General features: G+C 34.6%; 1 protein-coding gene across 9 annotated transcripts in view; it reads right to left on the bottom strand.

The window, feature by feature from the left end:
• The window catches only part of CEP170 (centrosomal protein 170), a 54,974-nt gene extending 30,398 nt beyond the window's left edge, over positions 1 to 24,576 (bottom strand). For 8 of the 9 annotated variants that reach the window (XM_019612737.1, XM_019612738.1, XM_019612739.1 and 5 more), the window contains exons 1-7: positions 24,479 to 24,552; positions 23,850 to 23,908; positions 23,583 to 23,745; positions 21,184 to 21,318; positions 15,082 to 15,558; positions 11,898 to 12,544; positions 3,458 to 3,607 (exon numbers count right to left, since the gene is read on the bottom strand). In XM_019612737.1, coding sequence (XP_019468282.1) covers positions 3,458 to 3,607; positions 11,898 to 12,544; positions 15,082 to 15,558; positions 21,184 to 21,318; positions 23,583 to 23,745; positions 23,850 to 23,876 — 1,599 coding nt within the window. In that variant the 5' untranslated portion in view covers positions 23,877 to 23,908; positions 24,479 to 24,552. Of the gene's footprint in view, positions 1 to 3,457; positions 3,608 to 11,897; positions 12,545 to 15,081; positions 15,559 to 21,183; positions 21,319 to 23,582; positions 23,746 to 23,849; positions 23,909 to 24,478 lie in introns of all 9 variants that reach the window. The other variant, XM_019612741.1, reaches the window with a different exon arrangement.
• Between the last annotated feature and the right edge of the window lie 2,815 nt (positions 24,577 to 27,391).

Raw genomic sequence — 27,391 nt, 5'->3', positions numbered from 1 at the left:
CAGTAAATAGAACCCAAATTAGTTTTTTTTAAATACATATTCCAGTCACCTCAAGTTCTAAATATCTGACTATGCCATCTTTTCATACATTTAAGAGGCATCCTGAATGTCTTTTAGTCCCTCTCCCCTCTTCTTTTTCTGAACCATACTCCTCTATGAGCACTAATGTTTTTTCCCCCAAGTTTCTATACTTCACTTATAGACAATGTTTTCACATTTCTTCACGGAACAATACTGACACGCATCTCAAACAGTTGTTTTTTCCTTCTGTTGCATTAACTCTACTTACAGAGCAAACTTCAGCAATCACATCCATGTGAGTTACCACGTATCTGAAGTAAATGAATTGTATCAATCTGGTCCTGTAATGTAGATCTCTATTCCCTTAATAATGCAAGTAAATCTCTTTGGCTCCTTCTCTGGCTTTGAATTCTCCTTTCCTAAACAAGAATGGTAACAGTGCTCTGGAGATTCACTGCCACCTCCCATCATGGTGCCAAGAGTTCCCATTTCTGCTGCTAATGCATCGCCCAATGCTTGCCTTTTCACAGCTATAGGACACTGCTAACAGAGTCACCCTATGTTTAATCATAGATTCTAATTTCAAACAAAAAGCCTATATCAAACTTCGTACTCAACGGTTTCTCTACAGAAGGATATGAAATTAGTGTAATTAGAATAGACAAACAAAAGGACATAAAGCCTCTGAATAGACACGGCTGTTCTCCAGCTTTAAGGAGCAATACAGCAAATATTTACATGAAGTTATTTTGTGTTCGCAATGTCAACACTATTGTTTATTTTCAATGGCAAAGACGTGAAATGGGTGTTCAAAGCAAGGAACACTGTAGCCAATAGCACTGATGACACTGTAAATAGAAAAATAAAAAAAGTACGTCCTTAAAAAGCACATAAAAAATAATGTTGATAAATCACGTCCACAATTTAAGAACGGTGGTTAGAATACAGTAACTGGTCACTGAAAATTATCATAGTCTAAAAGACTGCAGTATTTTTATTAAATGTGCTTATATAATCAGAACATATATCAACAGCAAAAATTATTCTCTTTGTTCTCTATCATTTAACTTTTGTTCTTAAATCTCACTTACCTGGGTTGGCAAGTGGCAGATTATAATATAGAAAATAAAAACATTTAAATATTTTAGATAAATGGATTCAGTGTTTTTACTGTCTAATCTGTAATCATTGAAAAGGCAATTGCATGCAGGCTCAATGCAACTGTGTTAAGACATTCACTCTGCATTTTATCTAGTCTCCTGATATGCACCACTTTAAAATATCAAAGCTTGTCACATCAAAAGTGAGACCTTCTTTATAAGAGAATTCTACGCTCTTCAAAGCAAGCTATTTATAACCTGCCCTGTAAAGTTAACATATCTAAGCTCAGAACAATTTCTCAACCCCTAAATGCTTTTATAAAACATTATTAATTTCCCAAGACATAATTTCCAACTTCCAAAATTGAAATCTCTTTTTCTATGTCAAACATCTGATTTCATCTGCCTCTTCTAAATATCTATAGGTACAACCATGATGGGCAAATGAAACAAGCCTGGAACAGTGAGCTACCCCAATGTCACCTGACTGTTTAGTCAAGACATTCAGTAAGGTCTATTCATTTGTGATCTGCAGCTCCTAACAGTAAGTTATGTTCTGCACCTTACAGTAAAACAGTAAGTTTTCCAAAAAGAACAAGCAGAAAAGCTCATTTATGATGAGAATATGGTGCTCATGTACTTTGCAAATCAAACACATTTGCCTCTCCCTTTCCCAAAAATAACAAAATCTGTTTTGGTAAAAGACTTTACATATTGCAGTCTTCTCTCCAGCTGAACCAACAGTTACGCTCCTGATGTTTCCCTGTTTGACACTACAAAAGGCACCTCCCTTTTTCTGAATTAACTTCTCTTTTTCTTCCATATATGCACTGACATACTCTGTTGTTTCTCTGGTAAGCTCTTCTCCAATTGTCATTTGTCCTCATCTCTTACTACACTAATTTGTGCTACATCTACATGGTTTGGTCTACTTTACATACAAAACAATTTTCATTTTTTCCCTATGATGTCTCATAATAATCCTGCAAATTAAGACTACAACACAAAGCAACTCCTCCTCCAGAACATAAAGAAGGCTTATTTATTCAGCAAACAAGAAGTGACCACTTTTGTAATTTCAAGCTAATTCAAAGCAAGTTTTTATATGTCATTGCCACAAGAGTTCTTAAACTTGTCCTATGATTGCAGAAGTCCTCTCAAATCAATCCCTGCAGCGTGTAAAGTATGACATGTGGAAAGCACAATTATGGCCATAAGATTAATCACGTATTCTACTACTGTTTACAAAAACAAAACAAAACAACAACAAAAAGAACATCAACCAAAAACTCTCCAAAACTACAACAACAGAAATAGAAACAAATCAGTACTTTTAATTATCTTGAAAACTCACTAGGCTTAAAGGAGCAGAAAGGCATGAAAAAGAAGATAATAAGGTTTAATTTACAGATTAACTCATAGAAGCATGGTCTAAGGTAAAGTTTGTCAAATTCTTCCATATAACACAACCACTCTGGTATGATTATATTTCCCTTGAAGCAGTAACCTTAGAAAAAACTACTCAAAGAAACTAATCTAGACAGAGTTACATATTCAGCGTCTCAGGATTGTACAATACCTCAAAGACAAGTACACTTTTTCTATGGAAAGCACAAGTCAAGATACCAAAACAAATGTATTTACATGGCAGGCAGATACTCATACTTAAAGCTCTCGATATATTCCAGAAAGTTTCCTCACTTCTAAAGTTTTCTTATTTACAGTTTGATACAGCCAGCGAAATAAATGTGGCGTGTTTCACTATCAGATCAATTCTGTTCCAGTTTGAGCCTGTTCCAACGCATTTCAGGTTACAGTTTATCGTTCACCAATACATCAGAACGTGTCCCAGGATTTCATACAATATGATTAACATGTAGCTCATGTGCATATTCTGTGTCATATAACTATCTTTTACCTTATCTTTCATCAACTGATTAAATTATACTGCCTCTGAGGCAAATAACGTACTCGACTTCTCATGAGTAGCATCTCAATTGAGAACTGAAACCTTGAATGCAAAAACCTCCAGCTTTATAACCAAAAAAAATTGAAACATTTTTCTATTCATCCATCATTTTTTTCCTAGTTGGCTTTCTCTCCTTCACTGAATGCATATAACATATTTTTGAATTTTAATACCTTCCCAATTTAACTTGGGAAATTGGGACATAGAAATTTCAGTAAGACAATAAAGAACAAAGAAAAATAAACTTACAGATCTGAGCCAATATTTTCTAGGAAAAGCTTTGTTTGCTGTTTAATACTTATTGGTCAACTATTAGTGCTCTGTCTTATTGGAAGAAAAAGGAAGACCATCAAAAATTAAATTCTACCTCTGTGTCAAGAAATCCAGTTGTACTCAGTGGTCTTTTTTCTTCCAGCACTACTGTAGTAGAATTTATAGCCCAATCTTTTACTAAATCTTTCTGGTTCTCGTTGATAACAGGCCTATTATAATCCTGGCTGTCATCCACTCCAAATACCTGAAAATGAAACAAACCATTACACACATTAACTCAATACCATCCTGATATTATGTTCGATGTTAATGGATGGATGGTGGCATGCTGGATAGTGACTTCATGTATTTTTGTTGTATTATGCTTATCTGACATCCTGGTGAAATCTGCAGATTGAACAGAAGAAATGTTTACTGCATTGTTAAAAAAGAAAGAGCAGAAGTGTATGACAACACTGAAAATTTAGGGAACTGCTAGCTGGAATGGTCACAAATGAAAAATGACACTGATGAAAGAAACAAATGGTGAAGTCAAAATTATTGCAGAATCCATTTTCCACTCAATGAAAAAATCAATACCCAAAACCTACCACATTTTCAGAATTTTGTCATGAGCTGGACAAAACAAATCTAAACGGTTACATTTGCCACTAACACTCTCATTGCATTACTGAATATAAACAAAAATCTCAGTTTTTCATTTCTGGGAAATTTAGTAGACATCAGAGTTAACCAGATCTCACAAACCATGCAGAATAATCTCGTTCAATATGTGCCTTGCCATGGTTCTGCTATACTGTTTCCTACTGATGCTTACAGCAATTCTACCATTAGAGAGAAATAATTTCCCCACAACATTTAAAACCATTGCTCATAGAGAAAAATACTAGAAAAAGTTAGGTATGTTTTAACTTTCACCAAGGCAATTTCATGAAATGGAGTTAAGCAGGACAGGCAGTGTACCGTCTGTCAAATTTCATGTGAGTCAAAGATATTAAGGAATATTCACTGCTTTCAGAATTTACATATACTTCAAAGACACTTAACAGAATATTTTGCATCTTGAAAATCTACCGTTTAAAAAATTTACATTAAAGCTAGCTGCCAGAAAGGATCTGGAACATCAAAAATTGTTTCATCTTAAAGACGAAAGAAAAGGAAGAAAATGGAAATTATCCTGTTGTAAAAAATGGCTTGTTCAAAACACAAAGAGCTACAGGGAATTAGGTTGTTTTTTTTTTTTATAATTCAGTTTTGGACAGTAAAGCTAGAGGCTCAGTTAAACAAAATTCTGCATGGTGTCAGTCTACCTAAAAAAGATTCACCACTAGATGGCCACAAACCATAATGTTTGTTAATGTTTGAAAAGCATCTTCTGCTAATGCTCCCTGGATTTGCAATACGTATAATCATGTCCAGATACTCTTTTATATGACTTGCTTAGGAGAATTTTCTAATAATTTATTTCCTTAGAAAAAGTGTAACAGAACTGCTTAATGATCTGCTTTTGTCTCATAAAGAAGCAATTTTTAAAGGTAGAAACAATCCAGCTATTATTCGGTGCCTCCTTTCTTTGAACATATCATTATTCTGCAGCCACATTCTCTGTGTTTACTATACTTCTATTGCCCAGAGTTTCACACTTTCTTTTAAATAAAAGCAAATTTTTTCAGATACCTGAAGGAAAATATGAACTTGCACTTCCACAGCTAGAGGAATGAGGACTACACAATTAAATTGCAGTCTGTACATTTCTTAATACTAGCTGGTGGCACACTTAATATGTCAAGTTTCTTTATTTCTACCACACTTCTTTACTTGCTCTCACTTAAGCCTTCTTTCTTTCAGCATTATCTCTTCTAGTTTTGGTGCTTTACTTAAGTAAATTTTGTTATTCTCCTTCCATTACTGAAATTGCCTCAAAAGCAAATTTGATTTTTTCTTTCTGTGTAAGGCAATATTTGCTATAATAAGATCCAAGAAAGAGATTTACTTCTTAATACTACTTTTAATGTTCCTCTGCAAATATAGCAGGGATATCAAAGGCCCAAAGAGCAAATATTTAGCAACGTTGCTATTATTTATTTATTTCTTATTTATTACTATTATGTAGAAAGCAATGGAAAGCATCTTCTTCAATAAATTAATAATTTTCACATACATTTAACTTCTAATAACACCTGCATGCACAAGCAGCTGCACCAAAGTTGCACTGCTGTGCCATCTCAAAGCTCTTCTTGGGAAGAGTGATCCAGCCCAAAGACTAAATTTCAGAACTGCGATATAAAGTATCCCTTTAAATCTAGAAATACATTTGACAGCTGTGCAGAAAGTAAGATAATTCTTGCTTAATGTTTGACATAATTTAGAACACCTCAGACACATCAGAAAATGAGTACTTCAGGATTAGCCAATCCACTTCTACTGTCTACCAAATAATGAGAATATAGCCTCAAGAGAAACAGCCATGGGATAACCTGAATGCTTGTTCAAGAAACTGTTTTGCTGTCATTGTCAGGAGGACAAGGGATAGCTTGCATAATTTGAAAGAAGAGAGATTCAGATGGCATATAAAGGAAAAGCTTTTTCAGCCCAAGAACACCAAGCAAGGTAGCCCAGTCTTGCTGGAGCACAAACTCAGTGTAATAAGTACAGAGGTGACGTGCAAATTAACTGATGGCAAAGTAATTGGACCTTGTTATAGATGTTAATAAATGCTACAAATTTATCTCAACAACAGTTTTCCAATATCATCACTTAAGATTAACTTTAGCTACATAAACTAATCATTAAAAAAAAAAAAATAAATAAAAATCACTGAAGCTGAGATAAAAGCAATTAAATTCACAAATGTGAAAAGGCAGATGATCAGAAAGCCATTTTCTGAAAATAGATACATCTGTCTTGATTCCTTAGCAGTCTTTAAAGCATTCAGATTTAAATTTTTTCTCCTGAATTACTTCCCGTTCTTTGATTCTTTTCACATAGGTTGTCATAAATGCTATTGCAAAAAAATACATATCACCATGTGGATATTACATATTGCAATGCAAAATATTTCCCCCTTCCCTGCTCTGCTTGCACCGTAAATGCAGGTTTTGGAAGTGCATAGTTTTAATACAGATCAGAAGATATATTTTTTAATGTATCTTTAGGGTCCTACAAATATATATGCTCAGCTATATACAGATCCATGCTTTGAACCAATCCCCAGTGTGCACTGCATACTACTTAAAAATAATGGAAAACATCCAAATTAGTCTGTAATTCTCTCAGAGATGGATTGATATATATCGGAAATGTAGCCATGTAATGAAACACCTACTTATGATTTGGTCAATTGGCATTACTCTGAAACTTGCACTCCACAATTTATCATTTAGCAGTTTCTTCATGCCTAACACAATGGAGGTATTGCAAGTACTTTCACAGCATATTCAAGATTATCTGTGTTGCTTTAAAGTCTACAACAGACAAAACAAGATCCAGCAATCAAGCTTTCTGCACACTTAAAGGACACAACAAGAAAAAACACCTATGAAAAATTATGCAGTCAAAAATTAAGCTGTTTAAAATATATTTTTTGAGAAGTTATTATAGATGATGATACCTCAGGCTATTTGTCTATGACTGACCTTCAAATCACTTAGCATGTTAAATGATACTAAGCAGTTTCACTACTGCTTGCAACACAAAAGCAATAAAGACTCTCTCATTAAGAAGTCCTAGCTCAGCAAGGAGAAATACAGAGCAGTCCTTGAAGAATGCAACTTTAACCAGTAACTTAACAGAGTATGAGCAGACAAACCCCAAGAGCAAAATAAATAAGGAAATTCTATTTATTGTAATGCCCACTTTCATGTACAGTGGGGGGAAAAAAAAAGAAACAACCGAAACATAAGTTTTATCATAAACAGAAAGATGAAAGATGTAGAAAATGAAAATGGAAAACCTGGTGCCACTATCAACACCAGCTCTGCGTCATCTCCCAAACTGTTAAAGCTATTCCAGATTGATAAAGAGGAAAAAGAGTCTCATGACTGAGTCAGCAGAACAATATTCTATGTATATTCTACTTGTGGTATATAATTGAGTACATAAAATAACCGAAGTAATCAATGAGGACAAAAGAAAATTTTATCCAAGGCCAATGTCTCCATAAGCACGATTTGCTAAAGAATTCCAGATTCCCTGTTTAGCAAAGCTGATGAGATTCAAAACAGACGTATAACCTTTATTCTGTTCATTCTCTTAGACAATTCTTAGAAAACCCAAACCTACACAAATAAAAAATACTCTTCCTACACTCTAAAAACCCCCTAAGAGCCTGCACACAACTCATTGAGCCGCTTCTCATTTACCGCAATACTGCATGAAAATCCTTAATATTCCAAATACATCCATTCTCACTTATTAAAATTTAATACTGATATTTTGATTTATTAAGAACATGAAACTCACTGCCCTGATAATTTGTAGTCTTTCTATTAACAAATAGGAAGGTGAACTGCAGAAACTTCATTCTTAATTCCTTCATCCATTGAGAGCCTTACCTTTTGCATGGTTCAGAAACATTTCTTATCTGATACATTTGATTTTTTTTAATTGTAAAACATACATAGTTTACAATTCAGAGCAAAATAGAGTTGCTACGAAAGTAGTGCCACCTGTTCTGTTATGTTGGCCCACAACATTAGAGGCAGATGTTGGTCACATAGCAGTAGAAGTTGAACCTTCCCACCAATATTCCATTACATGCTGTTGCTGTGTGACAGATGGCAACATAGGGGCAGTCTGACAAAATGACATCTGACATGGAAGTACGTATGAAACAAAGGTGTGGGATGAAATTCCTCCATGCTGAAAATAGTGCACCCACTGACATTCATTGACAATGGATGTAAGCACAGCTAGGCAGTGGTGGTACATTTCAGCAGTGGTGATAACAGATCATCTGCACTGGTGCCAATTTTTACAAGCAAAGCATGCAGACTCTTGTCCACCACTGGTGAAAACCCACAGCTAATGGAGGTGGTTATGCTGAAAACTAGTGTTTTGTAGCAGAGAGTTTGTTCTATCAAACAGTGTTGTTGTGCTGTTTGTATCAGTTATAGTTTCCAAGGAAATAAGTAAAAGGCTTTACTTTGCGAGTGACCCATTATATTCTAAAATAGAAAAAACTGAAATCTTATGACTGTTTCTCTGCTTCCTCTTAATAACATAGCTTAATCCATATAAAATTCAAGACTGCTTTGTTTTATTTTTTTAAACTTACTCTCCAAGGTTTTTGTTTTGAGAGAACTGACACACTATTTCTAATCATTCAAAGCTGGCCACACATCAGTGGTGCTTATTCACACTGAGGAAGCTCAAATGACAGCACAGAAGAAATAATTATAGCACTCCTGGAATATGAGCTAATTGCATCAGTTCCTATAATGGCTGATATAAAAATGGAAATTAATATATATGAGTTAAATAGGCATATACAGGTTATACAGAGATATTCATATTTACATATAAATGTTTAAATCTGAAATCTAGTTGCTCATCATCTTAAGTTCTGCTTTTTTTGTGTCCTAAAATCAAATCTCTTTTAAAAAAAGAAGCTGTTAATATGCAACAACTTTAACAAATTTCTCTTTTCCCACACACATTTCAGGCCTTGAACACATTTATACAGGTTGCTTTCATTGCAGTGACCTTGCCTGGCAGATCTTAAAGTCTTGCCTAATCTTAATCTTCACAAATTTCTATGGTGTTGCAAGTTGTAAAAGGTCCATGCCTCAATATATATATATATATATATATATTATTTTTTGAGCCATTTATTCTAGACAAGCTACAGTCTATTTACTCCAAGACAGTCATCACTGCAGATAAATGATTCTGCCCATCTCTTTGGGAAAAGTATTTCAGTGAAAAGTTTTTCTTTGTTAGGTAGAAAGCTTTAGAAAGCTTATTTATGTTATTATTAATGTTATTACTCTTATGTTAGGTAGAAAGATTACTTCTGTATCTTCCTCACATTCTCTTTTCATATGCCAGCTTTTAAAGTGTTCAAGAAAAAAGAAAAACAGATCGTCATTTGTTAAATTAAAATCTTTTTTGCTTTAGTCTCTTTTTAGATACTGAAAGAATAGCAGAGGGAGAAACGGATCCTTAAATTAAAGAAATATGTCGAATAAAACAGGACAGCATCCTCTACTGATCATTAGATTATTGTTCACATAATTACCTGTTATGCCTGAATACTTTCTAGATTCACTAGGAAAAGACTATATTAGGCAAAAATTGTACTTTTGAAGGCAACAATATGGCACAAGATTAAAGTCTTATCCAATTTTTTTTGTTTGTTTTAAAACTACATACAGACATCTCATTTTTCTGAGAATTTGAACTTTGATTTCCCAAATATTTCTCTTAGATCCTAAACTCAGAAAAAAGCATTATTAGTCATTACTTGATTAATAAATTGTTGATTGATTTTTGATAGTTTAATACCACAGTAGCACTTGTGATTATGTTCTTATATACTTTCCTGGAAGACAATAGAGTCTTTGCCTAAAAGATTAAAGCTATGGTTAAGGCTTTGCAAATGAACAAGTAATGCAAATTAGTCTGAAGATTCTCATCCTTTCTTCCAGTAGAAAGAAGACAAACAAAACAAAACAAACTACCTGAACCAACAAGCAATTCCTTCCATAGGAAATTCTTCAGGTAGATTGAACACAAATTGTAGCACCATTCTAGTACAAATTGTTACAGGTGAACCACTTGCAGTTTTGTGTAAATGTTTTAGAGAGTTATCCTTGCTATTCTGTAGTTTTCACCCAAATCCTAGCAAATTCAACTCATGAATTTCAATCTTTTGACCCAATGGATACTTGTGAATAAAATTCAATCTAGCAGGCTGCTCAGAAGAAAAGACTCAGAAAGAGAGGTTCAGCTGGAACCATTGATTAAACGCATACCAACTATTCACTTAAATAGTCAAGAGAGCAGCACAATAGTAAACAAACTAGCACAAGTCCTTGTTTTATTCCACACTTATCCACCTTTTATTAGGAAAGTATAAGAAATCCTCAGCATCTGCAATTTAAAAACGGAAGGGAAGCAAAGCTGAGCGAAACTGCAGATAAATTTTGATCTCCCTTTGATTTTGATTTTCTGCACTGGCTGTTTTTCTGCACTGCATAAAAATAGCATCATACTACTTTTATACTACCTAGCACAGAACTGTTCAGGAAGGCTTACATGCCAAAATCCAGTATCTGTGAACAGAGCCTTAAATAAAAGTGAAAAGATATAGGACATCTCAAGGAATAAATGTCTCCACTTTACTTCATTCTAAATCTTTAATGTCTAATGATGTAGCTTTCTAGGTTAGCAGTAAGAAGTATTTATGATATCCAAAAGCTTTTTATGCAACACTACAAATATAAACTAATGGTTCATTATTATCCTTAACGTTTATCTTCACCTCCTGTACCTGAATCTGACCTGTAACTGCAGATATTTCAAAAAAAAGAAACCTGACAACATATATCGCAAAGGGATACAAAAGACCAAAAATAATTTGAAATCTTATTAAACATCAGATAGTATTTACATTCTTGTCTTGTACTTAAATTATCCATTTCAAAGTGGTTCTTTTTTTTTCTTTTTCCTGTACTTTTCAAATAAATCCTGTTGTATAACTTCACTGACTAGAAGCTGGAATTACAAATTTTTGTGTTGCAATAGCAATTGAAGATTTGTAACAGAAAGTAAGTGAATGTGTCTCTATTCAGTGAACCAATCTAATCTTTTTAAAATTTAGCCAAAACTAAAAGCATTAGCGCATTTTTTCAGCTCTGAAAAAAAAAATATATATATAGAAACATAGAAACAATTCTTTATAACTCTATAACAAGTAATGAATTTTCTGTTAAACAAGCCAAAACTGGATGTCAGCATCCCATTACATTGGACTATTTAGGAAGACATGACAGTAAAAGGAAAAAAAAAATATATATCTGCTCATGAGTCAGTTAAGACTAATGATTAAATGTGGATTCTCCTATTCACATCTTCCGTTTGAATTCAAATAAAGTTACTTTTATTTTTATGTTTATTTTTCCCTATAAGCGAAAGTTATTTTGTCACCACAAGGCTCCTAAGCCTATCTGCCAAAAACTGCAGAGATAACAGATTTTAAGAACAATTGAGTTTTTCCACAAAGGACGTAATAAATTGTAATCAAACACTTCTTAAAAATACCAGCTCATTAAATGTTGTTCCTTAGTATTTTGGCAATATTTAACATTTTGAAAACATACTGAAACTAGCAAACTAAAAGAACAACATTATCACATAGGAATAATGTTTAGTCAAATGTCTGCTTCTGCTTTTAAGATATTCTGTATGTAAACATTATACAATAGCTGGTAAACTTACAATACTGCAGTAGCTTTAAGTAGAATTGAACAGGTAGACTGCTGGCCACACAACATGTACCAGTTTAGCATCTGTACACACTTCAGGTTTCTCACCTTGTCAATCATTTTACGGGCTTCCATTTCTTCAGAATTGGGATTTTCCAACTCAATAGTGTAAGTACCTTTGTCACTCTGGTCATCCTCATTGTCCTTCTCTGTAGCAGCAGAAATATGTTGGCTTTTCAACTTTTTGTCCATCTCCTGGTTCTGACTAGGCCTATGGCCAAGGCTTCCTGAACTCCTTAACAGTGCAGCTTGAAAGACAGGTAAAGCAGCAGAGGGATCTTCCGATTTTTGTTTTAAAAGTTTTGCATGAATACCGTGTGCTGCTCTATGATGTGATGAACTACCTTGCACACATGAAGGAGCAGCTTTCTCTCCTGATGTAGGTTTTGCTCTTTCAGCTCGCAGGTGAGGTGTTGGAGATGGGGATTCTGAGCACAGAGCTCCTACGTTCTGAGAAAAAGAGTAAGAACGTCTCTTTCGAGGATGGTCCTCATCAAAAAACTCAATCATAAAAGCAGTCTGATTCACACCAGCTTGCTCTTGCTGCTTTTCTGTGGAATGGACTTTCTGGTGTGACTTTTTCAACTCTGCATGGTGGTGCCTCAAGTGCTCTTCAAGTGCTGCCCGCTTACTGTAATGCCGGTGGGCACCAGCATTTTCTGAATCACTCTGTGTACCATCATCATGCTTATTCCCTACAACCAAAGCAAAACAAGATATAGCAGTATGAAACTATAAAAAAAAAACAACAACAACAAAACAAAAAACCCCCCCTCAACATATACAAAAGAAACTCTTAAACAAAGAAAGAACTGCAACTTGATTTTCTGTGTAGAATCAAACACTTCTCTGCAGCTGCAAATCTTGTACAGCTGCTGCTTATACATAGGCTGAACAATAACATCGGTACATTCAAATTATCCTTTTCATCAGTATTTTAATCTGCAAATATATATCAATGATTTACAAAAGATAGCATTTTACTAGCTGTAAGGCAGTAAGGAAAGTGTTTGTTTTCCAATCACATTAACTCTATTACATAGCCAATTGGTAGAGTTAAAAGGAAAAAGAAAAAACCTGAGGTAATCACTCTGGTAGGTGAGAATACCTGTCAAATCACAATTAATGTGGTTAGACTGCCTTTTCCTAAGACAATTACAACAATAGTTTATTATGAGAAAATCTACAGAAAATTTGAATTAATTCTTTATTACTCTTTCCAAGAAGTACAATGAATTATTCTATCATTCATTCCTCACACCATCTGATGTATGTATGCAAAATGGCTGTTATTAATTATTCATTCTTCAAACTACTTTGTGATCTGTGAATAAGGACTACACATTTCATAAACCATATCTACACGCATATTTAAATCTATTTAGCAGTAACGCCTGAAAAATATATGGAAGACTGGGTACTCATACACATTATGTCACATTTAACTTTCAGCAACTTCATTTCATGTACAATGAAGTAGTCCACACCTTAAGTTTTACTGCAATTCCTGTAAAGAAACAGTTTTGTTATCTTTAAATTCTTTTGGATCAAGACTTACTCATGTATATATAAGAATGTACAAGTGATTTTTTTTTCCCCTCTTAAGAGGATAGCTTTAGAAGGTTTTCCCACATGCATCATAAGAACACTCAGCTACTATTCTTTTAAATGATAATTGTATGCTGGGAAACCTTACGTAGTAGGTTAATAGTACTGAATAAACAATTGAGATATTTACTGCATTTCTTTCGCAGAGACCTCCCTTTATCACTTTATTTGTACAGCGACTAAGAAAATGGACAGATACATCGTATATAACAATACATATTGGCATCACTGTGAAAATCTTCTAGCAATTTTTGCAGTGAAAATTCAGTGCAAGGTACTGTAGGAAAATGTTGAGGAGAAAAATGAGAAAGAATTTTCCACTTCTTTCTAAAATCAAAATTTCAAAGCTAGATACATTTTGTAGCCTTTTGAAGAAAGCAGAAGAGTAAGAATACAAACAGATCTCCAAAGATTACAAAATTTAGATATGTGTTATGGCCAAATGCAACCTGTAACTTACACCTTCCTAAGCAAAAAATAAAAATAAAAATAAAAAAATCAAACATCCAGGAGATTCTGCTGCCAGGAAAAGGCTAAGGCCTCGTAAACAAAGTTGTTCCTGTTTATCATGAAGATCAAAGAATGCTCTGTGATACACTCTAGAAGAACTTTTATGCCATTATTTTAATGTTTCTGTACTCATGCAATTCTGTTTTGAAAGTGCTATTTTTTAGTGTATTTTGGAAGAGTTGGCCTTAATATACAGACGTTAGATCAATAAGAGAAAACTCACTGTACAAAATCCCAGCTACGTTAAAAGCTAAAAACGGTAGTACTGCAGAATTAATAAAGTTTCAGTAGCAGAGTTAACCTTCTGAAAGTAAAAACAGAAAATGACAGAGAATAAGTTGAAAAGTTTCTTCAGAACTTTCATTCTAAAAGTTTGAATTTCAGTGGAACCCCTTCGTCTGAAAATGAAAAACTGTTCCTACTCTATTCTGCTAAGTTGGATCCAAAAGAAAGTACACTTTTCACTCAACATTGAACTTTATTTGAAATGTCACTGTCTGAAGTAAATGAACATGAAACCAACTGGAACTTCATCTAAAAGCAGCATTCCTATAAAAATTCTGAAAGCATAGTAAAAAAAAAACAAAAAAGGAAATTCTTGGTTAATTTCCGATTCCAGACTCAAGCCTGACATCATATGTGATTAATATCATTAGAATAAGTGTATGATATGTTTTTTGTCACCATGTGATTTTCTCAGAGTACTTTTGAATAATTTATACTTCAGAACTTTGATTCTATCAAGCAATCCAGCTTTTTAATGCAATGCACAGGAAAAAGTGAGATGTACAAACTTTAACTAAAGGCGGGGGTTTTTTCTTGTTCCCTTCAAAATCATGATTTAAATATCTGATGATTGCTTTTGTACCATACTTAGCTGTACGAGAATATCCCCAACCAGTATACTTACTATAAGATGATTTATGATTTGGTTTACTATCATCTTTTTAATACTCAGTGGTGCAGTAAGATTTCCCAAGCACAAATCCTTGTGCTCCTGCAGAGTATCTGTAATTTCCACTGACCTCTGCAAGCGCTCAGGGATCCACTGACTGGGTGTTTGTGAAGAATTGCTATCCTCAGAAGTAAGCAAAGCTGGAATTATTCACGTTACCTTTCAGTCTCTTCAAGTAGACTGGAACGTCACTTTTAATACTTTTGGAATCCTCCTCTGTTGGCTCCCAGATCATTCTAGGAGGATTGTTCTGTGCTAGCCAATCTGCTACTTTGCTCTCTGCGGCCATCATCACAGTCTGAAGCCCAGGCAGGTCCTGACCACTGGAGGAAGAAGGCTTCTTTGACTTGTGGCGCTGCTCAGATGTGAATTTTGTCACGTGATCTTTGATTGTTACTTTCCCTGGTGTGTTGTCATCAAACTCAATGGTAAAGGAAGCATGTCCTGCGCTTGCTGCATGGGAACTTTGGGTGTCTTTTGTCGGAATTTCATGAATAGCGCTCTCTGCTACCTGTGAAGTTTGCTGGAATTCTTTTGTTGGAATTTCAAAATAACTTGGCTCCCTACAGAAAGGATAAAGTTCTTCACTTGCAGCTGCAGATTGCTCCTCAGCTTGCTTGGCATCTGTGCTGCATCCTATTAAGAAAAATAAAAGATAGATTTCACAATACTTGGGAACTTCAGGTTCTTCAAGAATTTTATGAATATCTGTAAAGGCCACTTGAGTAACCTTTGGACTAAACAGTAAGACTGTGGAGAAGATTGAGCAACACAGCTCTGGAAAAATAATTTCAGAATTACATATGAAAAACATTACTGAAAAGACAGCACAAGCTTTGGCTGTAAGGAGTGTAAAGCAGCAGAAAGCCCATTTCAAATCTGACAAAAGAAGTCTGCATTCCAAAAATGTTTGGACGATGTAAAAGTCACATGAGTTACTACTAACAGGGGAAACAGGCAAAAAACATGATAGAAATTGTTGAGATTATAGTTACTGCAATTTCGATCTATTTAAAGAAACATCAGATCCAGGTCTCCATAAAACAAGTGCTAGTGATCTGGCTTTATCTCATTTCGTGCAGAGCTAGTATAATTTTGGTAAAAGTCTTTGGAAAAACAATTCACACAGTAACACAAGATCAACCTTAAGACTGACTTGAAAATTTTAACCCTAATAAGCATTGGATAACGTTTTGAAATTCAAGCACCTTTTATGTTTCTACAAAAGGTAAAATCCAAGAATCAAGCTAAACTTTATCATCATCTGCTCTTATTTTATTTGTTTCCAGTTTGTAGAACAGGAAAAGCAACAATAGCTGGAAGCATGCAGAATGTTACAAAACCGTGCTCTAACTGGGTAAAGAAAGCAGAATATGGAAAAAGCATGAGGAAGTTCCACTGTATAGCATGAATGAAGGTTAAAGCTTCTTGTGGTTGCTCTAAAATCTACAAATGTGTTTTTAAGAAAACAAATCTTCTGGTTGCAGTTCATTAAGCAGTAAGCCAGCCAAAGTATCAGATGTAAAGATGTGCAACAAGCAACAGAAGCTCGAGATGTTAGCACTAAAGGCTAGTTAGATCCCAGCAAGGAATAATGAATAGCTCCTACATGATTTATCATGAATCAAGATGTTTAAGAAATCACTTTAGGTTGCCAAGAAGATAAATAAGAATGCAACTAATAGATTTCTGAAGGTAAAAACAGTCACAATATATCAGCTGGCATAATAAACATTTATGTATGAAATTATTATGCAATAAGGTAGAATTGGAAACGTGCATACTACAGACAGGAGTTTAAGGAGTCAAATATGCAGGAAAGCTTAATACATCTGTGTTCTTCACTGACATGCTTCTCGTGAAGGTTTAGGAAAATGTTAAAAACTAAGAAATATAGGATAGTAGTTTGACAGAGAGAAATAGAATGAACAAAGGAATAATATAATAGTTGGAAAAAAATAAATAAAAATGGGGGGAACATTATTAAGGGATAACAAATAGTACATATTCTTTATGCATTGCCATGCTTGGATACCAACAGGAAAAAGTAACTCTGGTGAAGGTACACGATTAATTGATTTTGTCTAAAAGTAGGTCCTGCAAACACAAAAGATGTTTTTTATATCATGCTGTTGCAAGCCAAGAACACCCTTTGCTACCTCATTTTACTGATGCTTGTTCTTTCCAAACAGGTCCCTGCACTGCCAGGGTAATCCAGGGTAATCCATCCTGGGTTACCTCATCTCTGGAGGGTAGTTTTTAGGCCCTACAACAGCACCTCACTACTCCACATCCTGGGAAATGGCAGCCCTTCCTCTTCTCTCCCCACATGGAAGCATGAAGCAGATAAAGCAATATAAAGTCTACAAGGAGTGAGACTCCAAAAACTCTCTGGTTAGCCAATACTAGTGCTCAGTCACCTGCACAGCGAAGAAGTGCTCCCCGATGTTTAGAGGAATCTTCTTGTGTTTCAGCTTACGCCCACTCTTTCTTACCCAGGGTATTGAGCAACACTGAAAAGAGCCTAGCTCTGTCTTCACTGCACCTTCACATTAGATATTTCTATGTATTGATAACATCTCCCCCAGTCTTCTCTTCTCTAGGCTGAATAGTCTCAGCTCTCAGCCTCTCCACACAGGAGAGGTGCTCCAATCTCTTGATTATCTTATTTGATTAGCCCTTTGTTGGACCTGTTCCAGGAGCTCTGCATCTCTCTTGTACTGGGAGACCCCAGAAATATACTGTAGGTGTGGGCTCATCTGTGCTGAGAATAGGGGAAAAATCATCTCCCTTTACTTGCTGCTTATACATTTTTTATTGTAGCCAAGAACACCATCGGTCTTCTTACCAGCAAAGGCATGTTCCTAACTCACATTCAACTTACTGTCTACCAGAATCCCCAGGTCCTTTTCTACCAAGCTGCCATGCAGCTGAGTGGTCCCCAGCATGTACCAGTGCTTGGGTTCGTTCTTCCCCAGGTGTGGGATTTTGCACTTCTCTTGCACTGTTTTCTAAAATACTATACTAGACAACATATTTCTCTCTAACCAAAGAATTTAGAAACTGGATTGCAAATGTAAAGCCATTTCCAAACTAGAAAAAAATCTTAGAATTTATCTTATGAAAAATATTCCAAGTACAAGCTAATATTCATCACTTAAAAGCCCTGTTTTCTGACCAAAGTACTTACATTTTATAGAGTTAAATATTGTTTATTCTAATCAATAATCTTGGAAGCAAGGATGAAACAAAAAATAACAGAAATCCTGAGCTAAATCATCCTTCAGAATTTTTCACTGAAAATATGATTGCAAGTACCTACAGCTTTATATTACAAAAGTAAAGTTATTTTATAGTGAACTCATAATAAGTCATCAGCCAAACAGAAAGAAATTACATATAAAACCAAATATAGATATGAGATAGTCTCAGCTGTATAATTAAGATAGCAAATAATTAAGATAGCGATCTTCACAGCTCTAAAACTGTAATTGACTTCTGTTTCCTAAGACACATTTAAAATTCATGACTTCTATCCTTTCTTATGTTCCTAGTAAAGGCATTATTGTTGTAAAATTCTACAACTACTACTGAGATCAGTAGAAATGTATTTTTCACTTTTCCAAGTAATAAGAATACAACAAATGGACAGAATAACAATTACCTACCCAGGAACTTGTCACTAGCATGTAACCTTAACAGATGCAGCATAAATAAAATAGTTGTACTGTAGGTAACTTTGCAGCAATTGATTGTAAGTGGGGCTAGCAGGGTCATGGATAATTAAATAAGATTAACAAGCGAGAAAAAACAAAAAGGCTTTAACTTCTTGAGATTTTCCAGGCTCTCCTGATGTTTGCAAATAACTTCCATTAGTGAGCTTCCGTTGAGGTAGGAAGACAGTAACAGTGACATAAGCCTATTAGCTTGAGACTGTAGAGACTAATTGTCTATAGTTGGCTTGGCAGAAACAAATCTCCCATTTGAATCTCCTCATTAAACCTTGCCCCATCTGTTATAATTCATGCCCTCTTTTCTATTCAAGAAATAATCGTGTGAAAAATCATTAAAGCATGAAGCAGATTATTCATAGGATTAGTTTGTTAAAATGATATCAGGCTTCACAGATTTGAGATACTGAAGAAAGTTCCAAAACTCACATAACTGAATTCATCTTCAGTGAATTCTTGTAGGCAATTTAAAATACAAAGTGTGAACCAAATTTGTGCTTTAAGTCCATAAAGAAAATGAATAAACATATCCATTTTGAAAAGTTTTTATTAAATTAAAATTTGATGTTTAGTTTAAAAATCTAAACATGAAGGTCTTTGAAGTTTCTTACTTTCCTTCATTACAGTATTTCTTTACATCAATTTCTAATGATTATGTTCACCTATGTTGTAAGACTTCCGTGTATGAAGAAAATACAAACTAGCTTGCTGAAAATTAACTTGATGGAAATTGCATGGAATTTATGTGGAATGTAAGTAGGCCAAAGAGGCCTGAAAAGCTTAACTCTATAATTATATCAAAATGTTCAGAGTACTTTTTAATACACTTCTGTAGTGATCCAGCTATTGTCTGGGGACTGAGAAGGTAAATACCAGCAATCCCCTTGCAAAATCTCTTGATAAATATATTAAAAATGTGAAACATTTAATGCTATAATGTCTATGAAAAATAACTTTAAAAAGGAAAAACAAAAATAGCTAATAAATAGAATCTGGAGTCTTGTGTCATAGCTTGTTAATGGTATAGCACCAAAATCACAGAATTCAGGATACTATTTTTTAATAAGCCCATATTTAAGAGGGGTAAATAACATGCATGATTTTATATTAAAATGTTGGTAGATAAATGCAAGTACAGGAAGCCTCGTGATTTAATCATAGGTTGTTTTTTTTTATATTAGTTTGCTAAATACATGGTCAAAGAAACAAAATCATAAATATCATAGACTTTACCACCCCCATTTTGGTATACAGAGACCACAGGTTTCATAGCCAGTGTATCAATGGCATAACTTGAAGGCAAGGACTTGATTCTTATTCTTTGTAACTGATGTCAAACACACTGCCCCCTCTTTTTTCTTTTTTTTTTTTTTCTTTCATCTAACAGTCTTAATATTTCATTATTATTATTATTATTGCCAGTGGAAAAAGAAAAAATTGTATTCCCTAAGAATGCTTAGAAGTGTTTGAAGAACATCTTCCTACCCAAGATTTCTACTACACATTACAGAGTCAGAGATTACTAATGTGGGTTATTAAACCTGTATTTAAAAGCCTCTATCACTGGAGTACACAGTAACACCTCATGCCATCCGTGGTAGAGAAAACCTTTTTACAAACATACACACAAACAGAAAGTTTGCAGTACTGCATTATGATCCATTTGTTCCATATGCAATAAAGATGTTTCAAGAAAACTGTCACTACAATAAATGATTTCACCTGGTTTCTTCTCTATTGGTCCAAATCTCAAGCAGCTTACTGTCTGCATCTTGAGAACTTTAGACTAATAAGAAACAGTTTACTAAAAGCTATGGTGAAAAAAACAATAATAAATTGATTTTACTACAGAGTTAGTTTTGTTTGATTTCCTCATGTTTAGAGTTCAATTCCTCTTTATTAGAAAAAGTTATTCTATTTATATGCCTGATGATAGATTTAGGGGTCTAATTATAGACATTGAGATCTGTGTTTTGGCAACACGTGCTGCAAGCAGACAACCAGACTATCAAAAAAAAATAATAATAATAATCTATACTACGGGGAAATAAAACTTTCTCAGCTTAACTTCAGACTATGCAAATGTTTACTGCATGAAAAACAGGATGCAATTCCTGCTAACGTAGATTACTAAATTACAGGACAGAAAGCACAAACCACCCTATGTAGCCAAGACTCAAACACAAAAATAAAATAGCACATTTTCAGAAGCAATTTCCTTAAAACATCCCACTGCAATCTCTAATTTTCAGCATGAGAAATGACAGATTGACTAAACTGATAAATGAAAATATTACCTGAAGTACTGTCTTTTTAAATTTACTGACAAAAATTGTACTGGATACTAGAGAACTGATACACGTCTGAAACGCTTCTCTGGAAATTTCTAGTTTCTTGCAGATTAAGGTAAACTTTATTAAGCTTTCATCTGTGCAAACTATCTGTCAAACTTCCAAAAATAACATTGGAAACTCTACTAAACAGCAAAAGATCCCCAAAGAATTAGAAAAGAGAGAGAAAAGAGATTTACCTGAAGCTGCCGTCTCATGCATTTTTTCTTCACCTTTGCTATCTGGTTTACAACCACCTTTTTCATCAGCTTCGTCCTCACCCCACCAGGCTGGCTGTCCATACAAGGGTGTACCACGAGGCATGGTAGAAAGATCTATAAAAATAGTGCAAAACCGAGGAAATTGCTTTTGTGTTTAGTTGAGTTGCTTAGGTTCAAGCAACAAGAAAAGAGAATGATTTATTGGGATCATTTCTCCTGGAAGCTGAAGTGAATCGGTTGCGCGCATTTGCCTAAATACAAAACCAATTTAGAGACTGGATAAGTGATCTGAGTTCTAAATATAAAAGCTTACTAATGACCTGATCAAAACTTTTGGCACAAACACTTCTGCAAAGGCAGCTGACATCTCTTATTGTTGCCCTGATATATCTGCAAACACTATTTTCTGCATTGAGCTTGAAGTTGTCAGTGCAGCAGTACATTCCTAAAAGCTGCTCACTGCTATTCCTATGAGAAGACTGTCACTTTTATCCACATTGACCTTTTGCTGAAATCTGAACTCAGTGCATGAAAAACTGACCAAAATTTTGCAGTGTTGCCAAGGTTCCAAATTGCTGACAGACTGCAGAGTGGTGAAAGTTATCAAGTGTAAAAGACTAGTGAGCAAAATTATTTTTAAAACAAACCGTAGTTAAACTGCTGTCCAATAAAGGAGAACATATTATACAGAATGCATACACAAGATTAAACACATTTAAATTCAGAGGTCAAAAAAAAAAAAAAAGGTACTGATATAATTAAAATTTCTGCTTTCACAATAACTTATTGGACTAGTTTTGATCTGACCTTTCCTCCTGAGAGTTTATTCACCATACTGAGATTTTAGTATCATATGGATGTTCTGAGGTTACTTTAACCAGTCTTTATATAAAAGTTGTGACCTGCTTAAATGTAGCTTAGTAGTTACCTATTACTTTGCCTGTCATGAATGTTTATTTTGCATTTTTCTTCAGTGCTTTATTCAAAGCAATTCCTTAGATTCAATACAAATTTCACAGTCATGCCAAAATTCAGCATGATTTGAAGATATGAAGTAATTTTATTTATTTATTTCAAAACAGCCTTACACCTCTGATTTGTTCTCAAAAACTTGATGGGAACAGCTTTGCAAACATACAACAACAGTGAGAGAATAAATCCCCTAAAAGCTTATCAGTTATAGTCGAATATAATCATTAACTTTTACTGTTATTTTTGAAACATCCAAGAGAAAAAGGAAGTTCAGGAGAAAAAAAAAATCCATTGCACTACATAATGAAAATTTAAGAGGCTGAAAAACAATATTAAATCAGAATACTGAAGTATTGGTTAGGCTTTATGTACTCATAATAGGATTCTAGATTAGATAAAATTAGTTATTACACCACTGAGTCCTACAGGTCGTGGAGAGAATTACATAAAGTAAGCTTTCCAGAAGAATGGATTACACCTAAACAGCATGGTAACAGCCATGAACTAAGGAAGTGGACCTAATCAGATTCGTATGAAATGCACAATACCCTCCAGTACCTTTCTCATTTGTGTAGTTACCACCTGTGGTAACAGATAACACAGCAAGGAATTATAATGAGAAAATTCCTAAATGAACACAAGCCACACAATGAATTTAAGATAGCCTGGGCAAAGCCACCATGACACAATATATAAATACAAAAGATGATGTAAAAACATCATCTACTGGTACTACATCCTCTACCATTTTTATACCACAATAGAGCAGTTAGGTTCTATCCTGATGCATCTAATAATGAATGCCATGACCTATAAAACAAAGAAATAAAAAATAGAAAAAAAAACACAAAAGAAGAACTATTCAGAATGGTGGTGGAAAAACAATACAAACTGCTTCAGCTCAATTGCAAAAAAACAACTTCACTTTACTGCCGAAAATGCTTTCTAATTGTCGGGAAGAGAAATATAAAAACCAGGGAATGCTACTTAAAAAATTGTTTCAGGTGTTTTCTTAACATGTAGATCTACGATAATGGTAGAAATTCTGTTCTGAAAGTTATTGATTACTCTCAATTACTCTAACTTCTTCTCCAAAAGGGTGAAAATGCATTGGAACAGGTTGCCCAGGGAAGTATTCAAGAAATGTGAAGATGTGACAGTAAGGAACACGATTGGTGGGCATAGTGGGGATGTGTTGGCAGTTGGACTAGGTGATCTTAGAGGTCTTTTCCAACCTTAAAGACTCTATAATTCTATGCTTATAATACATCTAAAATTTAACACAACTTAAAAAACAAAACAAAACAAAACAAAACATCTATGTGTGTAATTTCACAGACACCCTGGTGAAGCGAACAAACATCTCTTCCAAGCTTGCATGCTTCTGCAGCAAAAATGCACCTTACCTATGGATTTCTCTTCAGATTTCAGCGCTTCAGTAGTCTTGTGGTGCACTTCAGCAGTGGAGTCTGTTTCTTTGGACTCTGAACTTTTGGAGCTGGTTTGCTTTGACCCTTCTGCCTCTGAAGATTTCTGGGATAACTGGAGTTGGCTTGTAAATTTTTCATGCTACATGACATTAAGTAAATAAAGAAATTTCAAAGAATGAAAAAACATCTTTTACCAATAACCACGTAATGACAGAGCACCACCGAGGCCTAGGCCATTGTTACCTTAAGAGCTTCTTCAGGGACTCTCATCTCTCCTCTGACAACGGTAAAAAGATTAGTATGTGGGAAATGCTAAGGAAAACACACTGCTCACAAGAGGATTTTCTACAAAGGCAACAGTTCTGCAGCATGTTCTGCCATTCCAACAGTAAGAACTGTTCTACAAATTTATCACTGTTAGGACTAGCATGTACTTGTAAAAGAAAATGCACAACACAATTACTTATTACTTATAAACAGACCACTGAAAGATAAATTTCAGGAGGTAATACTACACTTCTTTTTTCTTCCCTCATATAGTACAATACTTTGAGTATTTTCCTCAAAGTATTCTTTTTCTGCAACACAAAAGAAACACACAAAAGTGGTATAACAAGAGGGTTTGAAATAAAGGTTTGAAACAGAAATTGGAAATCAAGGTCTCTTTTAGTGAGAAACAATGAAATGTACTTGATCAATATTTCTGATCATGGTACAGTATTCAGCAATTTTCTCTAATATGGGCATTTTTGTTTTAAAGAGAGATATTTAAAGTTCTCAAAAACAATGAGAACCCTTCATTTAATGCAATTACACTTTCCTCATGAGAAGTGTGCATCAGGACACCATGCATTTTCTTATGACAAGGATATCATATCCAAATCTCAGTTTATCTTCTAATTTCAGAGTGATGTATGTCTGTTCTGGAATCCTCACATCGTTTACAAATGTCTGTAGAAATAAATGAAGACAGAAAGAGATACTGTTAAACTGAAAAGAAGCCAACAACCTAACAAAACAAAACAAGCTACCCAACAATCAATCACTAAACTAATTTTATAAGAAAGAAGTTCTCAGCACTGCAAGTTTTCCACTGTTGATTCACTGGGGAACATTCCCTCAAATTAGTACTAATCATCATTATTTTTCTCGTAGCTTGCTTTTTCAATCTCAATTAGACATCGGAATTGATTTATCATCATCTCTGTGCAACACTTTTCTTTCAGTATTTCATGTCGGATATGCAAGTTCTGAGATAGTTTGGAAGTTACCTACATTGTAAAAAGACTTTAAGGAAAACAAATATGGACCAAGTTACTGCATCCAAATTATCTCCAAAAAGCAGTGGTAAAGAACTTATGTACTGTGACACCTGAACAACAGCAGGCATAACAATATTTATAAGCAAAAATAACATAATTACACCAGCAAACAGCAAAGTAGGGTGAAGTCCATAGTCTTGACAATACCTTTTGAAAGTTCACTTGTTGTACCATAACTAATCCTCCCTCCTTCAAATCACTGTTGGAAACAACTGGAGAAATTAGACAAGCTTTCATCAATTTGAACAAGGATTGATGTACCTGGAAGACTGCCCAGTTTCACCAGCCATAGCAGCTGGCTCTTAGAGGCAGTACAGATTAATTCAGACCTGAAATCCTAGTGGCTGAAAACAAGAAACTCAAAAATATCCTGGTATAACTTCAAGAGAACACCTGAGATACAACAAGGAGGAAGAATAACACATGTTCAAGTCAAAATGGATCTCAGAAAGGGAAATTGGGAGATTACGCAAACAATTTCATCTCTGTGGGTGAAGAAAAAAAAGGAGTGTAAACACTGCTTGAAATTACATTGCTCAAGCTCTACAGAAAATTCTAGAAAGTTACTAGTCAAAGTTATATTATCCCTGGAGGCTTTCAAGGCCAAGCTGGATGTGGCTCTGGGCAGTTTGGTCTAGTTGTTGGTGACCCTGCCCACGGCATGGGGTTTGAAAGTAGATGATCACTGTGGTCCTTTTCAACCCAGGCCATTCTATGATTCTAAGTTACCTCCATAACATTCTGAAATTGGCAATAGCTCTTGTAATAACAGGGGAAAAAAAAAAAGAAAAAAAAAAGAACAAACAAAAATCTTTCCACCAGGGAAAAAAATATTAATAAAAAAAATCAACCAACCAACCAAACTAGCAATTGGGCTACAATTTAAAAAGACGACATTAACTCTGCACTCAGACCCTTGAAGAATCTGTCCACCATATGAGCTGACAAAAAGCTTCTGCACAGCATCTTCCCTTAAACTGTTTCTCAACACTGAATTCAAATCAGCACTGAGGAGCTAAAATTTACACTCTCGGTTATTCTCCTTTTGTTCTCTTCTGGCCTTCTTGAAATCGTCCTTCTCCTTATACCCAAAAAGAATGTAACATCCGGCCTTATAGCAACGTAGCACCTTCCTTGTAAGAAATATAACTGATCAGTTACTCATGACCAGACTCTCATTCCTTAGATTTACTTCCCTCATCCTCTTTCCAAATCCTTAAGAAGTCTTAATTTGGGGCAAATTCAGGGCAAATAAAATATTTATGGCTTAGCTCATATGAGTCTGTTGCAATATTTTATGAATTATTTAGCAGTTGTATTATTTTCTGTACCTCACACAAAAATCAATTTTACAGCTTCCTGCTCATTTTTATTTTTTAGAATGATTAATCATTAATTCTGCAGATGGGAGATTGAACATGGAACACCCAGATTAAAGATATTTACTTTGTTTTGTGCCATTTTCAGGGGCTTAAAATACCCTGAAAAATGCAGAAGACTGCAGGCACTGCAAATTCAAACTTGAAAAAATCTACAACAATATCTACATATTTTTAAGAACTGGAGCAGCTGAAGTCTGCTACTTCTAAAGCAAAACTTTGAAGTTAGGAGTGCACATAACAAATAAATCTTTAATAAGTAAGTCAAGTATCCGAATCTTTAAACACTTGTGTTGTTCATTTAAAGAAATCCAGTACGAGATATCCAGTATGAGATCAAGTCTCTAAATACAGAGGATTACCTTCCTCCAAATAATACAGAGCTCTTCTAAATTTTCTACATAAATAGCTTTTTTTTTTTTTTTTTTTTTTTACTAATGCTCACCTTGGTCATAAAACTGACTATTTTCTACAATGTAAGTAACTTCTCTAAGAAACAAGAATTAAGAATTACTGTTTAGCAAGCCTAAAACTTAAGAGTAGTATTTAATGCATATTTATTCTAATTAAACATTTTGAGAGCCTAGACATGCAAAGAATATCCTCAGCACAGCCTGAATTTTAGTACTGGTCTAGAAACAGAAAACCGAACTTCCACTAGGATGCTGAAGAGTAAGACAGAGGTGCAAAGCTGGCACACTTGACCACAGAATGGGCTCTCTCTCTGTTATGTTCTTCACTAGAAGCACAAAAATAAGCTGCCTCTCCCTAACAATGACTGAGTAAAATAAAAATTGTCTGAATAACCTGGATCCTCAAACGCCAGACAGAACTTCAGCTGTTTCACTCAGTAGTGAGGAAATGAGTACCCTTAAGTAAGTAAAGGTGGCAGCTGAAAGCATTAGCTACAATGCTAAAAAAGTTATCTGTCAAACTTAGGAGCAACACAATGCTGTAGAATCGGCGGACCATGGAGAAAAATAAACACTCATAAAAGTTGATTTTAAATTTCTCCAAAGGTTAAAGATTAAGATAGAGAGATGAAGCAAGGGAGCGAGTAATGGATGTATATACCCTGGAAAAT

Source organism: Meleagris gallopavo, chromosome 2 (genome assembly GCF_000146605.3).
Source record: "Meleagris gallopavo isolate NT-WF06-2002-E0010 breed Aviagen turkey brand Nicholas breeding stock chromosome 2, Turkey_5.1, whole genome shotgun sequence".
In the NCBI taxonomy this organism is placed as follows: domain Eukaryota; kingdom Metazoa; phylum Chordata; class Aves; order Galliformes; family Phasianidae; genus Meleagris; species Meleagris gallopavo.
Note: the sequence above shows the minus strand (reverse complement) of the source record. Positions and strands in the feature narration are given on the sequence as shown.